The sequence below is a fragment of the Procambarus clarkii genome, chromosome 32, assembly GCF_040958095.1.
Source record: "Procambarus clarkii isolate CNS0578487 chromosome 32, FALCON_Pclarkii_2.0, whole genome shotgun sequence".
Taxonomy (NCBI): domain Eukaryota; kingdom Metazoa; phylum Arthropoda; class Malacostraca; order Decapoda; family Cambaridae; genus Procambarus; species Procambarus clarkii.
Window position 1 is genome coordinate 31312245 of NC_091181.1, and position 15462 is coordinate 31327706.

At 42.0% G+C, this 15462-nt stretch overlaps 1 protein-coding gene across 4 annotated transcripts in view; it reads right to left on the bottom strand.

Moving 5' to 3' along the window:
- Window positions 1-287: 287 nt before the first annotated feature.
- The window catches only part of LOC123759354 (probable ribonuclease ZC3H12C), a 177284-nt gene continuing 162109 nt past the window's right edge, over window positions 288-15462 (bottom strand). For all 4 annotated transcript variants that reach the window (XM_045744292.2, XM_069335128.1, XM_045744291.2 and 1 more), the window contains exons 3-4: window positions 6103-6719; window positions 288-3939 (exon numbers count right to left, since the gene is read on the bottom strand). In XM_045744292.2, the coding sequence (XP_045600248.2) occupies window positions 2303-3939; window positions 6103-6719 (2254 nt within the window). In that variant the 3' untranslated portion in view covers window positions 288-2302. The remainder of the gene's footprint in view (window positions 3940-6102; window positions 6720-15462) is intronic.

Consider the following 15462-nt stretch of genomic DNA (forward strand, 5'->3'; position numbering starts at 1 on the left):
CCCTTTCAAATCCCACCCTTTTGAATTTAGCACACACCTACAGCTCTCATAAAAGGACCCACTGTATTCTTTTTTCTAAACTCAAGTCTGACTTAACCCTCTGCAGTTCTACGGTGGCAGGTTCAAATAACATTCATTATGAGATGTTCTGTCATCTGCCACTTTTCACTATTTGGTGAATATCTATAATCATATTCGAGAGACATTGCCAGTCATTGAGGACTGGCTTGACTGGCTTAACATTTTTAGTTTTCAATATATAAAATTAAGGTAAAATAATACAGAACTGCCGGTTTTTTCTTTATTCCGAGTGTAGGAAGGTCAGTGTGAAAAGCCAAGAGAGGGTCACCTCCTAGACTTGCAAAAAGGATTAATCTAATTGTTTTACAAAGTTTTGAAGAACGACACCAAAACCTCCACAATTAAAAAAAAATTGACAAAAGTGTTTAAATTTGATCCACCTTATATAACATGGATGTAAATATAAATAAAAGAACTATAAAATGTTTGGGATTAGTGCACTTCAGATACTAAGTAATGGAAATAATATCCATTAAATAATTCTTCTTAAATGAGAAGACTTAAGTCCAAGTGTGGTAAACCCTCAAGATCAATATGAGCTACACAGTTACCGCTATGCAGCGGTCAAGCTACACTCATTGCATATCACTCATCACCAGAGCCCTATTATGGCAGGTTGAACAGAAGCCACATATAAGCAACCCCATCTTTACTGGCACACTCACACTACTGGAAGAATGAACACTGAGGAGCAATAAAGGTAGCTTATGATTCAACCTGGTGATGATTGGAAGCAATGGATGTAGCAACACAATGGTTGGGTACACACCCAGTACAGCCCACAATACATAGTATTGTTATGTCGCGCTTCACTCCAGCCAACATTGAAAGTGTGATTCTGCTAGGTTTGTATACATACCAACCTCATTAAAGCTCACCAGTGAAAGTACTGCAGTAATAACTTTCACAAAAATGTGAACCTGAGGTGATCAAACATCACAAAACCAAACCACAGCCAGATATCACACTTTCTGGTGGCTTCCTTACACACACACACGTTGCATAAAAGAGAGAAAGGGTAGCAAAATAAAAAAAATTCATATGTAATAATAGAAACATTCTATCTTCATAACAAAAATAATCTGTTCCACCTGATAGGTTTGTGCCAACTCACTCATCCTATTAATTACTCTCAATGACTAAGAGTCTTGCGGCTCACCAAAACATCAACTATCAACACTAATTACAAACCTCTTCCTTTATGGTTCAACTTTCAACTAATAGCATTATCATTCCTCTTCCATGTCAAATGATTCCCTGATAATTCTTTAATTAAGAATACTATCAGTATCTAGATGCTGAGCAAATCGTTTCATGTAACTAGTGGTACAAGCCTCAAGCTGAGCCAGCATAGCACCAGGGAAAAAAAAAAAAAAGTGTATCCAACTCGATAACGGTGCTGGGTCGACTGGAAGCCATGGCACCTTATGGCACTCGCTAACATGGGCTGTTGAGTCCTCCTGCTAACAAACTGGTTGTTGGTAACACAATAGTTCATACTATACTGTACATACTGAAAGGGCGCCATTCCTATATATTGCAGTGACTAACTTAGCAAGAGAGCTCCAGCCACGTTCTCCAGTCTGTCCATAAGACACTGTGGGACACTCCAATTACACTTAAAAGAACAGAAGAACCATAACCGAAGCTTGTCATCCTGAACTAAAGTGTAGCAATCGCAGCAGTGCTAGTACCAAAGTAATATATATACTACTGTCAAATTGAACAAGCAGTAATTATCTACAGGCATGGTAAACATTCATGTACTCTTGTAAATGCAACCACAAAGACAATGGCTTTCACTTGCCAATGTTGAAAAACAGTCATTCTAATTATATTCCTGCTCATTGAGTAATATATACAATCCTACACATATAAACCACTTTCTGATCCCAATTTTTTGTTGAAACATTTTACATTACTAACTTGAATATTTACATTAATACTATCAGCCTCACTCAATGTTTAAATTTCTAAGTACATTTAACTATCACACTTCTCTGAACTACAATAAATATTACCAATATCTTGGAATGAATTTTAAGAATTTAAATTAGTTTTACTGAAATCAAATATTTATTTTGCATTAATAAAGAGCAATGTGAATGTAAACACTGCACAACTGGGAATTGCCATTATCCTGGTTATAACACACACACACACATGCTGCAGTTGTGAGCCTGATGATATGCACCAGTAGTTTATTTACAGTGTGCTAACTTCACGACTGATTGCCACTTAGATGACTTAGAAGTGTGGCACATAACTGCTTTGCATCCGTTTCCTCAGGATATCTAGCTAAGACAGCACGCACTTGAGCTACAGGAAACAATTGTGATAAATTATAAAATATACGTAAACGTGCATCCTCATGACTGGAGGCAGCAGTTGGAAGGGAACTGGAAAACCCAGCTGAGAGAGGAGAGGATCCACACACTGGGGCACCCTGAGACTGGTGACCCACTCCTGACTGTGATAGCTGTTGGGGAGACATTGGGCGCGACCCAACAGGCCCAGGGTTACAAGACAAAATATAACTACATATTTTCTGGGGGTCAGTTTCTTCTGGATACATTGCCAAGACAGCTCTAACCTGAGCCTCTGGGAATAGGTTTGATAGATGATAAAAAACATGTAAACGAGCATCCTCATGACTTGTAGGATTAGAGAAATTTGAAGAGAATCCCACTGGTTGCTGTCGTGGAGACACACTTGGCGAGTGATGATGAACCGGACCTTGTTGGGGAGACATTGGCCTAGAACCAATTGGTCCTGGTGAAGGAGCACTTGGGCCAGGGCTTACACTATGCGGAGGTCCCAAAGTTTGGAATTGTGGTAAACGTCCCAACTGCTCTTCAAAAACATCTGGGAAAAAATGTGAGTCACTACTACTGTACACATTTAGCCTTGTATCAGATGTGGAATTTAAGCGTGTAATTTGTGGTGGTCCAGGAGATGCCTGTTGCTGATGGCCACCCCAGATTGGGTCTGGAGCAGATGCAAAGCGTGTTACATGAGGATGGGAATATGTGGGATATAAATGAGGTGGCAAAGAAACCATATGCTTGGCACTCTCTTGTGATGAATGACGGGCAAGAGGTGGGTGCATCCCTGCTGGTAGCTGCTCACGGCTTCCATATGGTGACGAATATCCAGGAGAGACACGTCCTGTCATGCCACTTGCCACTTGAGAGAAGGCTAATGCTTCATTATCACGATTCATGGTTCTACTTGGAGAACCCTGTCCTGTTGTCTGTTGTTGTTGCTGACCAGAACTGGCAAGGGGAAAGTGCTCTGGAGCTGGTTCTCTAAAGCCAACTATCTTGTACAGGCGAGAATCATATGCTGGATTAAGTGTAAGTTGACGCTGCAGCTTCCTGTGAGGATTATCAGATGCAGCAGGATCTGGATCAGACATTTGTTTTGTGAGAGAGAGATGAGAGCCATACATTTGGGAAGGGCTTTGAGGAGGTGCCCCTTGTTGGCTAGTCATAGCCCTCATTGGTAGTTCATTTCCTTGATCCTTCCACCAAGTCGATGCTCCATAGCTAGGTTGAGTGCTCTGGGAGGAATATATATGATAGAGAGAGGAATCACTCTTAAACATAGTTGAAGAACGCAGTGGATCAAGTGGGCGTGTATCCATGTGCGGGGGCATGAGGTGGTGGTGCGAGTGTGAAGAAGCAGATGACGTGCTGGGTCCCAGATCATGTGTTGGAGTCTCTTGAGTAAGAGCAGAAGGCAGAGTGAGGGACACTGATGGCACTATAGACTGTGTACGTGCTAGTGGTTTTTTGGTTACATCAGATTCTGCAATACCCACTGGAAGTGATAAACTCTTCAAACGGAGACCTTCGCCTGAAAAGAAAAAATATTTATACTGTAAATGACAACTTAAAATAATAGATGCAATTAAATACTCATCTTAATAAATCATATTAAAAGGAAATCAAATCATTAATATGGTACAGTATAGGCAAACATTAACCAATGAGGAGTGAATAAAAAATAAAGTGCACTTCAATTATAGTATAACTTGGTAGCAATAAAAAAGAAGGTTGCATAACCATTGAATTAGCATGAAATATTGAACCTGATCCACGTTATCGGTAAACTATACAACGAGTAGCTAACTGTATTAAACTGAGATCTGTTAAACATATAATCCCTGAACTATATGTTTAACACATCTCTAACCCTGTCCATAGAGGACAGAAGAAAATGTATATATGCTGGTTAGCATTGTAAATGTGTGGCCACGTCTGTGATAGGAAAAAAAAACAGTAATAGCCTGTGCTACTTAGTAATTGAAATATGGTACAGTAATTTCAAAGTGCCATATGAGAGAGACAATTGAACAAGATCAGCTGGCTTGTAATGGAAATGTGGGCCTGCAGCCCACATTTCTTTTTCATCTGTAAACTATTTTTATTAAAAATTCCCTATGACTACCTCAACAGGCTGTGCTTACTTTGTCCCATGCATGTAATGCGATTACATTTACATCGGACTAGCGGAACAATTCTAACCATTCACCTTTCTCAGCATAAACACTCAGCTAGGCAATCTACTGCAATATTTCTGCACATTAATTATGTCAACCATACATCAACTGGGACTCATTGAAATGCATTACTTACAGCCGACACCTAGATTCATATTTCACCCAATTTACATAGGCATATCCAGTCATAAAGAAGCTTAACCAATTCTTTCCACATTGGTCACTGTTCCAGTACTCTTAACACCTGCCACAGCCTCTTTTTAAACTAGATCCATTTTTAATACCTAAAATCACTGACGAGTGTAAACTATTAGTTGAAGACTAAACCACACAAGAAAATGTGAAGACGATGATGTTTTGGTTCATCCTGGACCATTATTAAGTAGATTGTGATGGGAGCGAGGTTCTTATTGTTTTGGATTCTGCTACCCTGAACAAAAAGTTCAAAGTAGCACAGGCTATGGTGAGCCCATAATTTAGGGAGCAAGGGAGGCACGGGCTTTAAGAAAGGCAAGAGAGGTGAGGAGGAGAAAGCCTCCTTGGGAAGCCATGAGGAAGCCTCCTTGCTTCTCTCTTGCCTTAATACCCCATGCTTCCCTTGCTCCCATTACGGGCTATTCATGCCCGTGCCACCTTTAGGGTGGCTTAATCTTTATCAATCAATCGCTCCCATCACAATCAACTTTATAATGGTCCAGGATGGACTGAAACATCATCGTCTCTTCATTTTCTTGTCTGTGGTTTAGTCTTCATATCCTTAGCCACATTATTATGACTCATCATCTGCATAAACTGCCAGTATTAGTTGCTAGCTAGCAAGTATAAACTTAGTTGTTTTGTTTTTGCACCTCTGCCCTACATTATCTGGACATTTTGTTAATGTGGTTAGGGGGTCGAGTGTCCTGTAATTATATTTTCTTCATGTCCTCTAAATATTGCAATTCTGATGACCATCACTTGTTTTCCCAATACTCGCAGTTTAAATTCATCAGTCTGTTCCTAATTTCTCAGTTTTTTATGTAATCCTTTGCATCCACATTCAATATAGAATAACTTTAACGTTTCCGTCCCAATAAATATGAATAATTTTCTTTTCTCAATTATGAATAAGTTCCAGACTGTTGTACCATTGTTATAGTTCAATATATTATACATCCTCTTATATGCTTTTTCTGCTCCTTAGTTTTCGACCTGTCATGAACAGGGCCTTTGTTTACTCGCCATACATTGTCTCGCTTTTATTCTCTGTTTGATCTCACCGTCTTATGACTTATTTTCACGTCCTGTTCTTATAATATTCATATCCTCCCTCCCTCGTTATACTGTTATTTGCAGTCTGTCTTCTGACGATGAATACGTAAGAGTGTTAGAAAGCACTAAGTGTCTTAAGATGGCATCAAAATAATAAGAAAATTCATTACCTTTGACATTTTTGTATTTTATATTTATAATATATAAAAGCAGCTAGTTACTACATAGTGAAATACTAACACTGTAAAAATTGTGTAACATATTACCTGGTGATGAGTCTCTGCTTTTGGCCTTATTTTGGTAGTGCTTCTGTACTTGTTCTTGCAGTCGTTCTGTCACAGACTTCAATGGTGCAGTGCCTCGCTCTGGGTGCATATATTTGCATTTGTTACCATAAGTACATTTACGACCATATGGACATAGTGCTTGTTTGTCTCGAGTACTTCGTCGTAGGAAGACATCTAGTGTGGGTCCACTTCTTCCTAGAGGGTCATCAGGAGGTACGAAGCGACCATTGACCCAAGAGTACATGAGTAAACTCTCTTCTATTACCCGTCGGAAGGCCTGGGATTCTGCAGCCAGATCACGATAGTTGTCGTTGCTGACGACAACACCGCCGGAAGTCACAGCCTCTTTGAGGATGTAGCGGTCATCGTAGGAGACAATGCGTTTGCCGCCACATACCCTGGAAGGCGTAAACACCAAGATACGTTCTCGCTCGAGTTCCAGTAGAACATCTTGATCCACGATGGGTGTGTCCCACCGAGGCGCCTCCTTCCTCCAGGAGGGCACGAAGACGGTGATCTCGGTGTGTCCGCGGGCACGGAACCAGTCCACACACACGCGCAGGCCGCTGCACGAGAACGTCGTCTTGTTTCCATGACTGAAAGAAGAACAAAACATTAGCTAAGGTTCTATTAATCTGAAATTTCAGTTACACAAAATAATTTTTTATTAAGCATTGTACGCTTGAATTATAATTTTGGTTATGTGAAGATACTTATACGACAACCATTTACGAAGACAGGACACCACAAGCGTAGCTTTCATCCTGTAACTACACTTAGGTAATTACACATTATATATGAGAAGTGCAATCAAGTTACCAAAATTCATGGTAAAGAAACACCTGAAATAATTGAAGGATATATTTGCTGTAACGTATCGTTGCGCTTTGGACCATCTTCAGGTAAATAATGAGGTACAATTCTAGGTTAATACACACGTTAAAGGGTTGAAGGAGTATGGGGGCAATTAAACATAGGGTAAGGGATCGGGTGATACGATAAGGGTAAGGTGGATAGGCCAATCAAACATAGGGTATGCCAAATCATGTGTGCGTGTGTGAGAGAGGGGAGGGGGGTGAGGCCAAGAGAGAGAGGGGTGGGGGGTGGGAGAGAGGCAGTCTGGACTCAGCAGCTGCTGTACCACAGCAAACATGTGAGCCACACTGCCTCACCAGGGACCTAACCCCCCCTTCCCCTGCGCCAGGTAAACCAGCCCTTCTACCACCTGCCGCTACGGTACATAACTGCAGTGACACGACATAGAAAGCGGATGTAGACTTTCCCTCGCCAGCGGTGGTGTTCAAGGGGCCTCTCTATCTGGGCGGAGGACGGCGCCACGCCACACCGCATCCGTCTTCCACCACCATGGTGGTAATAGCCAAAACACATGGCAGGTTGCGTAGCCTCACTCACACGTATTCAACTGAATCTTATCTATACTGAGTGCACCATGAGGTCCGCCCAGCCACCAGCACTAGTGCAACGCTATCGTCTGCCTTCTCTCAAACACCCTAAAATTCATGAGGGGTTTGAACCTCATGCACCCTCTAATTCTAAAATATAACATTATATATAAAACGAGGAATAAAATGTGTATGTGTTCCAAACTGATAAACAAAATAATACTAAAGTAGAGCGCACATGAATGTCCCTGTAAACAACATTGACGCCCTGTTCACTTGAGATAGTTGAGCGAGTCTCAGTTGTGTCGGGGTACATTTTTGTTGTTGTTTGGGGCAGGGAAAGTAAGGAGGATGAAGAGGCATAGACGAAGGGAAAAGTTTGGAAATGGGAAGTATAGTACGAGTTATAATAGCAGGTCTTCCTATTTGGGAGGGAGGGGGGGGGGGGATGTTGCACATACTGCGATGCCAGCATGTTCACATAGTATGAGTGACGCTGCTCGATACTCACCCTTCAGCGGTGATATTTAACCTTCCCGGTTTGGTGCCTTCTTTTGATAATTACTTAAACACTTAACTACAGTATAATTCTAGATCGAATGCTGTAGCAGGCTACTCACTAGAGATAATTCAAGGGGTAGGATGAGGGGGGGAAGGAGGCCCAGGATTGGAAGTGGGGTGTGGGGAACAAGGAGGGGGTGCAATTGGATTAGAAGCGTAGGGGGGCGCAAAGTTTGAGTGGCTAGTGAGGGGATGCTAGTTGACGAGGGTGGTAGAGATACGCTAGTAGAGAAGGGTGGGGGGAGGCGGTGGATCTAGGATGGAAGGGGAGCAGGAGAATGTTTGGTGGCGGCGGCCATATCCTGGTTGTGAGGGTCGGGTATGCTGGAGAGAGTGAGAGTGAGGGGGGGGGGTGAGATAGAGAGGGGCGCCCCGCCAACACCACCACCACCCACTATTATACACCACCCACTATTATAACCACCCGCCACTATTAAGAAGAACACCTACAGTCTATTATCCATAGCAAATCGTCAATATGGCAATGTTTCAGTAACAGTTATCAGGTCTAAACACTATCACCAGCCTCCATCACAGGCACCTATACGCACTATTTTTCCCTTCATTTTCTTTATTAAGCACCCCCATGTGCAGGCAAGAAATGGCTACATCCTATGGCGATGTTACCGCAACATGGGCCAAGCCGGCTACCGTTCATATCTTACCGTTACTCATTCCTGTTAACAGATGGTCGCTTGCTACACCGCTTGACGAGAACCACCCCCCGTTATTTCTGTCTGCCACTAGCCAAACATATTTTATTTTTAATATACACAAGTGGATAAATTTGTGGCCCTCGTTAGCCGCCTTAGCTCCTGTTTTCGCTGGAACACGACCCGTCAATCGGTTCACAACTGTGTTAAAAAAAAAGGCCCCAATTACTGTCGGAGGAAAATCGCTGGCAAAAAGCGGGGCGAGTGTGCCATCACGAGGTGTTGGTTATGCAACTCAAATGTCAGGTGAACAAGAAATAAAAACAAACGTTGCAGTACTATTAAAGAGTACTGGCCAAAAAAAAATCCAGGTATTACCCCTCCCCTTTGGGAGCCGGTGGCTGAGCGGACAGTACACTGGACGCGTGATCCTGTGGTCCCGGGTTCGATCCCAGGCGCCGGCGATATACGATGGGCAGAGTTTCTTTCACCCTGATGCCACTGTTACCTAGCAGTAAATAGGTACCTGGGAGTTTGTCAGCTATCACGGGCTGCTTCCTGGTGGGGGGGGGGGGTGGAGGCCTGGTCGAGGACCGGGCCGTGGGGACAGTAAAGCCCCGAAATCATCAAGATAACTTCCCCACCCATAACACTGTTGTATACAGCCGTCCCCAAAACACTAGTCTACTCACACCTCTGACAAGCAAGCCAGCTCAGCTTAGCTGCCAAACACACACACGCGTCAGCAAAGTGGACAGCCCGCCCGCCCGCCTATCATAACTTGCACTATATTTCAAAATTTCTAAACTTTCCCTTCACTTGCGTTTCTCCATCTTCTTTACACTCAATCCCCCGTAAAAAAAAAGCTAATCTTGTCCAAAACTTGTACAGGTATGAACATTATGACGTCACAGATGCAACACACCATATTATATATATATATACATATATATACATATATATACGTATTATATACATATATATATATTAATATATATATATATTAATATATATATATATATATATATATATATATATATATATATATATATATATATATATATATATATATATACACACACACAAAAAAAAAATAGCAGCAATGATGTACATTATATACTTTTCTGAGGTCTTGGACACTGTTCATCCCCACCGCACATAATCATCACCTCTGAAACTATAACCGGACAGGACAAATATAAATTGGTATTATGACGTCCACACGCGCGCGCGTGATGAAATTATTCTTCTAAAAATACGAACCGTTGACAGAATATTAACGACCTGAAAACAAATCAATAAAGCAGACACCCCTCAGCTTCGTTTTACACTGTATAACCAGGTTTTCTACTGCTGGAAAGGATATGTCTTGAAGTGGAGCTGCTAAGGACTCCCTCGCACGTGCCTCCATTAGCTTCCTTTAGTTCGATAACTTTGTTTACTTGTTCAAAATTTTATGCTCAACGGGACTATATTTTGTTGTAAAACGTACTAACAAATTTATATAAGGATGGTTCCAACCATGTCCAGTTGCCAGCCCATCAACAGACGACGCTTATGGAGTATCCAGCGAAAGTCAAGAGGAAAAGGAGGGAGGGGTTGGGGGAGGAAGAGACTTGCATCGTTACAAGACATAAAAAAAGATTAGCCACAACCATGGTGCAAGCACAGTGTACGCTGCCGCCTCTTCATAGCCTCCTGACTTTCTTGCGATATATTACACACGAGGAGGCAGAAAGCATCGTGTCCTGGTGGGCGAAGATGCGTGCTGCTGGGAACCTGCACTCAGCTGCAGGGGAAGGACGCTGTGGTCACGATATATTGCAGCCTTCCATCCTGCACAGTAACAAAATACTATTAAGAGAAGCTACTGGTCTACGAACAGTGACTCGGCAAGACTCGCGATTTCTCAACTCTGCCAAGACAAACATCCAGGCATTCAAACTTACGTGTTCAGATATTCACGTAAACAACACCACGAGCCCAATCGACACATGACGTACTTATACAACCCACATTTGTAAATAGCAAATTCAATTGGTGAACGCGATGAACTCTGCCATAGGTAAGATACAGCAGTATTCATCCTGGATGGCTCGACATGCGTCTGGCAGCACGACACGTCACATTACATAAACACCATGACACCAAATCCCCGCTCTCAAACTAATCCACCAATACTGTTCCTCATGCTACTACTGCAGTTACTGATCGATATATAAAATTAAATTACAGTATTTACTGAAAACGAGTAGATGGCGTGTTGCGCGCAAGTATGTGGCAAGCTGGTGGAATGGACTCATTAGCCGGGTGGGAGAGAGTGGAAAATACTGCGCTGTCCTCCACACCCGGAACTCTCCACCGCCCGTGTATTGGCAACGAAATTCGCCATCCAATAACTTGATCCCGGCACGCATTATAACGCTATACATATGATATGGGGTAGAGGTTAGTGTGGGAGACGGATGCATAATAATGTAGGTCAGATGAGCTGTAACGAGGGAGGCCAAGGGTGTAGCAGTGTTGGATACCTACAGGTGTGTCGTGATGATGGCACCAAGTCTCTGGAACAGCCTGTGAAGGCACGTTTTCTGCCGGTGACTGCGTCACTAGCCACACACAATGGGTTCACAGAGGTGGCAACAATGTCTTCAACGCCAGATCAATATTAATTTTAAGACATTTTGCATATAAGAAAATAATGAGACGCCACCACAACATAGACAACTTATACCCCCCCCCCACTTGTTAAACACATTATCAGTGTTATGGCAGAAGTGACATACGCAACATCATTAACAACTTACATGTCCTTACGCTGTATATAAAGCTTTTGTAACCACGTTTTTGTCACACTCCCTGTGTACAGTAGGAGTGTAACACCATCGTGATGAGTCCGGAGTGTGTACACTAAACGAGGCTTTTAGCGTGACAAATCTTTCCAAGAACAGTTACACTGTAAACAATGGCACATTCTAACAAAAACCTAATGTCTCCAGTATTATTTTTACCCTGACGGCGCAGTCCAACTGTCAACAGGACGCACTACAGCAGCCTGTACCTAGTTGATACCTGGTTGATGGGGTTCTGGGAGTTCTTCTACTCCCCAAGCCCGGCCCGAGGCCAGGCTTGACTTTTGAGAGTTTGGTCCACTAGGCTGTTGCTATATATAAATACCTGCACACAGACCATCGATGTCAGGCTAATCTGGCTGGAGTCTTAACACAAACAGAACTAACTGTTTATGTAAACCTGTTTACTAAAACACATGAGCAGGAGTAAGGTTCGGTAATTCTCAAAATTCTTCACTTCAAGTAATTAAAACATCAAGATAGACAGCTAGAAACTCATAACACCAATCTTACATAACCTGTTCAGAATCATTTCTGTATGAATTCCGTAGGACAAATATACGTTGTCAGTCACGATGACTGACAAATTAACATGCAACAACGGCGAAGCTGAACTAGACCCAGTTTCCCCCATCTTTGTTAAAACTATTTTGCTTCAAACATTCAGGTCTGATAAAGAAATCAAACACACAGGCAAGCACTAGCATACACAATTATGATTTGTTCACATTTGACACACGCATATGAATAGCACAAAAACCAAACATAATGAAACCTACCCTAACCAAACCTTAACCTAACATGATCATGTATAGAGAGTAGATAATAGCACTAATTACATAGTGATTTTGAATACATTACCTCCAGGCAATTTTCTCCCTGAGGACAGGTTGAACAAATTGGACATACCAATTGAATATGAGGCAATATTGAACAAGTTCACTTACTCTAGCAGACAAAGCACCAGTGATTGTCATGGTCAGGTTTGGGCTACCTGTGGCAGGTGGCTACAGGTGCCGAAGCTCTTAACCTGTAGTACTTTAAGTGTAAATTCTGTGAGAGAGAACTGGATTATGATATCTATATTATCGAATGTCCACTCATTAGACCCTTCAAACCTATTAGCACGAGGACGCTGGAATTTTGCAATTACTTTACCCAATCTTGTGTTCTTCAGGATATACTGAAAACCTATTCAAAATTTGCCTGAACAGGCTACAGATCACATGCCTCTATTACCAATCATTCGTCGAAATTGGGATTTTATCACATAACTATTTCCCGACATACTGTATATATATAGTTTAAGACCTCATGGTAGCAGCAATAATGCAGGTGTGTTTATGTAATACAAAAAGCTGTCAAGACTGTGACATTCATTCAGTACGATGATTAGCCACCAATAACCCGCACGCACTATACAGGTATAAGATACTGCAAACCTCAAGCTAAAATATTTTGTGATAATGTGAAAGTGGCTGCAACAAGGTGGAGGAAGGAAAGAGCATAATTCCAGAAAATTGCAGTGGAATGGGAAAATGAGAGAACATGCGTTCTATTCTTGGATTAGCAAGAGTACCCCCTGGGAGGGGTATACAATTTTCATCAGAGTAAAAGCGGTCAATGATGTAACTTACATTTTCTGTGGGAGACCAATGACTGCATTATATGCCAAGTTCGGTAAATTGATGAGACATCAGCTCTCCTTTGAACTGCATCAACAGTTATGGTATGGTGGAAGAGCCGACCAGACGTGAGAGCAATGCAAGACTAGAAAGATGAAGTTACCTAAAAGTGAATTAACTTCTGAACCAAGGATAATTTCAAGATTTTTGTTTGGGGGCGGGAGACTAAACAGTTGGTGAGAAGCGATGCTTCCAAAACAATTATCAAGTGCTCGTAGAGCCCGGGACACTAATGAAGGGCCCCAGATAAGTTTCCCAGACTAGACTGATCAAACATTAGCCAGGTGCCTAGGCTACACCAGCAGCAGAACGGTCTTGCAGAACCTTAACAGATCTGTATATAGGTCTGGGTATTCAAGGTCCCGGGGAAACCATGAACGATATATTTAAATACTTTTGTGATGGAAGGATTATAGCGGTCACGTTGAATTACATCTCTTCAAGAAGGGATAAATTTGAGATAGCTAAAGTATAGTGCTAAACAGGCGAGCCAATATAGGTGCAAGTTCCTAGGTACAAATGTAGGCTTAGCACATGAGGAAGTACACCATTTAGACTGTAGACCATACGCTGCATTGGTGCGAGGCTTACGACTGATCACAGGACTAACAGGAAGGGGGTAGCTTAGGTAGTCTCTAATCATTCCTGTTAAAATGGGGGGGGGGGAAGTTGCAGAAACGGTTGCAATGCATGAAGTACCTATAAGCACAAAAGAGACAAGTTCTGAGAATTTGTTTGCAATAGACCACAGAAATCAGTTTCTAGATGAGAGCATCACATTTCCGAAGGAAGTTGTTTAAACGTGGGAAATGGAGTGTATAGCACACAGGAAGTTCATTGAGAGCGACACACACTAACACTACAAGATACAAAGATAAGGTTGCCACCAGAAGATCCTAACGTAAAGAAAAGAGGCAGCAAAATAAGGCGAGAGGTTTGTGAACACTAAAAGAACAAGGATTTCGAGTCTGTGCAAGCTGATTTGCAACATGTGAAAACTGATGATTAAGTAATTATAAATCATTAGAAGCAGAGAAGTTAACACCGTCCCCCCCCCCCCTCGAGGATGAGTGGAAAACGAGAGAAATCAGTCGTTATGTCTTTAGCCTTAGGATAGGAGAGGACAAATGATTTCCCTGAAATAAAAGTAATATAATGAATGTAGTCAGTTATTACAAAGCGACAGACTGTAGACAATGTGGCAGCTGAGGAGACAAGTATCTTGAACCAAACAGTATGAAGTAAACAATATACTAATAAAAAATAGGTTACTGGAAACGGCACTTTAGAGTTGACGTCAGTGAATTAAAGAAGCAAGGCAAGCTATATTTGCAAGCTATATTTTACCGGTTAAAAAAAATCAAATCTTGCAGCAGTAAACTTTAAAATGACAAATGTCCATGGATGAATTGAGTCATGGATTAGGCCACTGATATTGCTATCAGAGGTTAGTGAGTAGGCTGTCACTATCATACCCCCCTAGTGACAGCCTAGTCAACGCGTCCATTCTTAGTACAACATGGGGCCGGGCTTAACTAACGCTTAACTAGTCAAGAATGACTCTTACGTGGACAAAGGTAAAAGTGTAGTCTTCGTCGGCGGCCATCAACATTCCCGTGGAGGCAGAAATAATGACAATACGTAGTAGAGCCATCATGGTAAATTTTACTATCATGATGTTCCAGAGCGTTGCTTGTGGAGAATGGCAATACACGGATGATGCTGCGAGTATTATCGTTTTAAAATACTCAATTATATGAATATTATAAATAAGAGAGAACCCAGATTACTTTAGAGGATGTGGTAGCTAGAACATCCCGTTAGCAAAAGTTGCCGTCACCTCCACCAAACATGACGCCAACACCACTAAAGTCGGTCAGAATACATGTTACCACTAACGTCCACGAATACCACCAAACTCTACCACTATCATCTACTGGTGGTGGAGTGTTTAGACAGCGTCCGGGTCACACACAACTAACTTATCATGCGTTTATCTGCGCTATCTCCAATAATCAGAATCCTCCAAGGCTTGCTAGCATCGCCATCAGTCGTCACCACTACCTACAACCCACTTCCCCAGATAACTTAGTTCTTCATCAGTCGTGCTCAGGTCAGTCATTACTTGTCACTATCTCGCTATTCAACAATTTGTAAACGAATTATGGATTCAGAACGACAATAA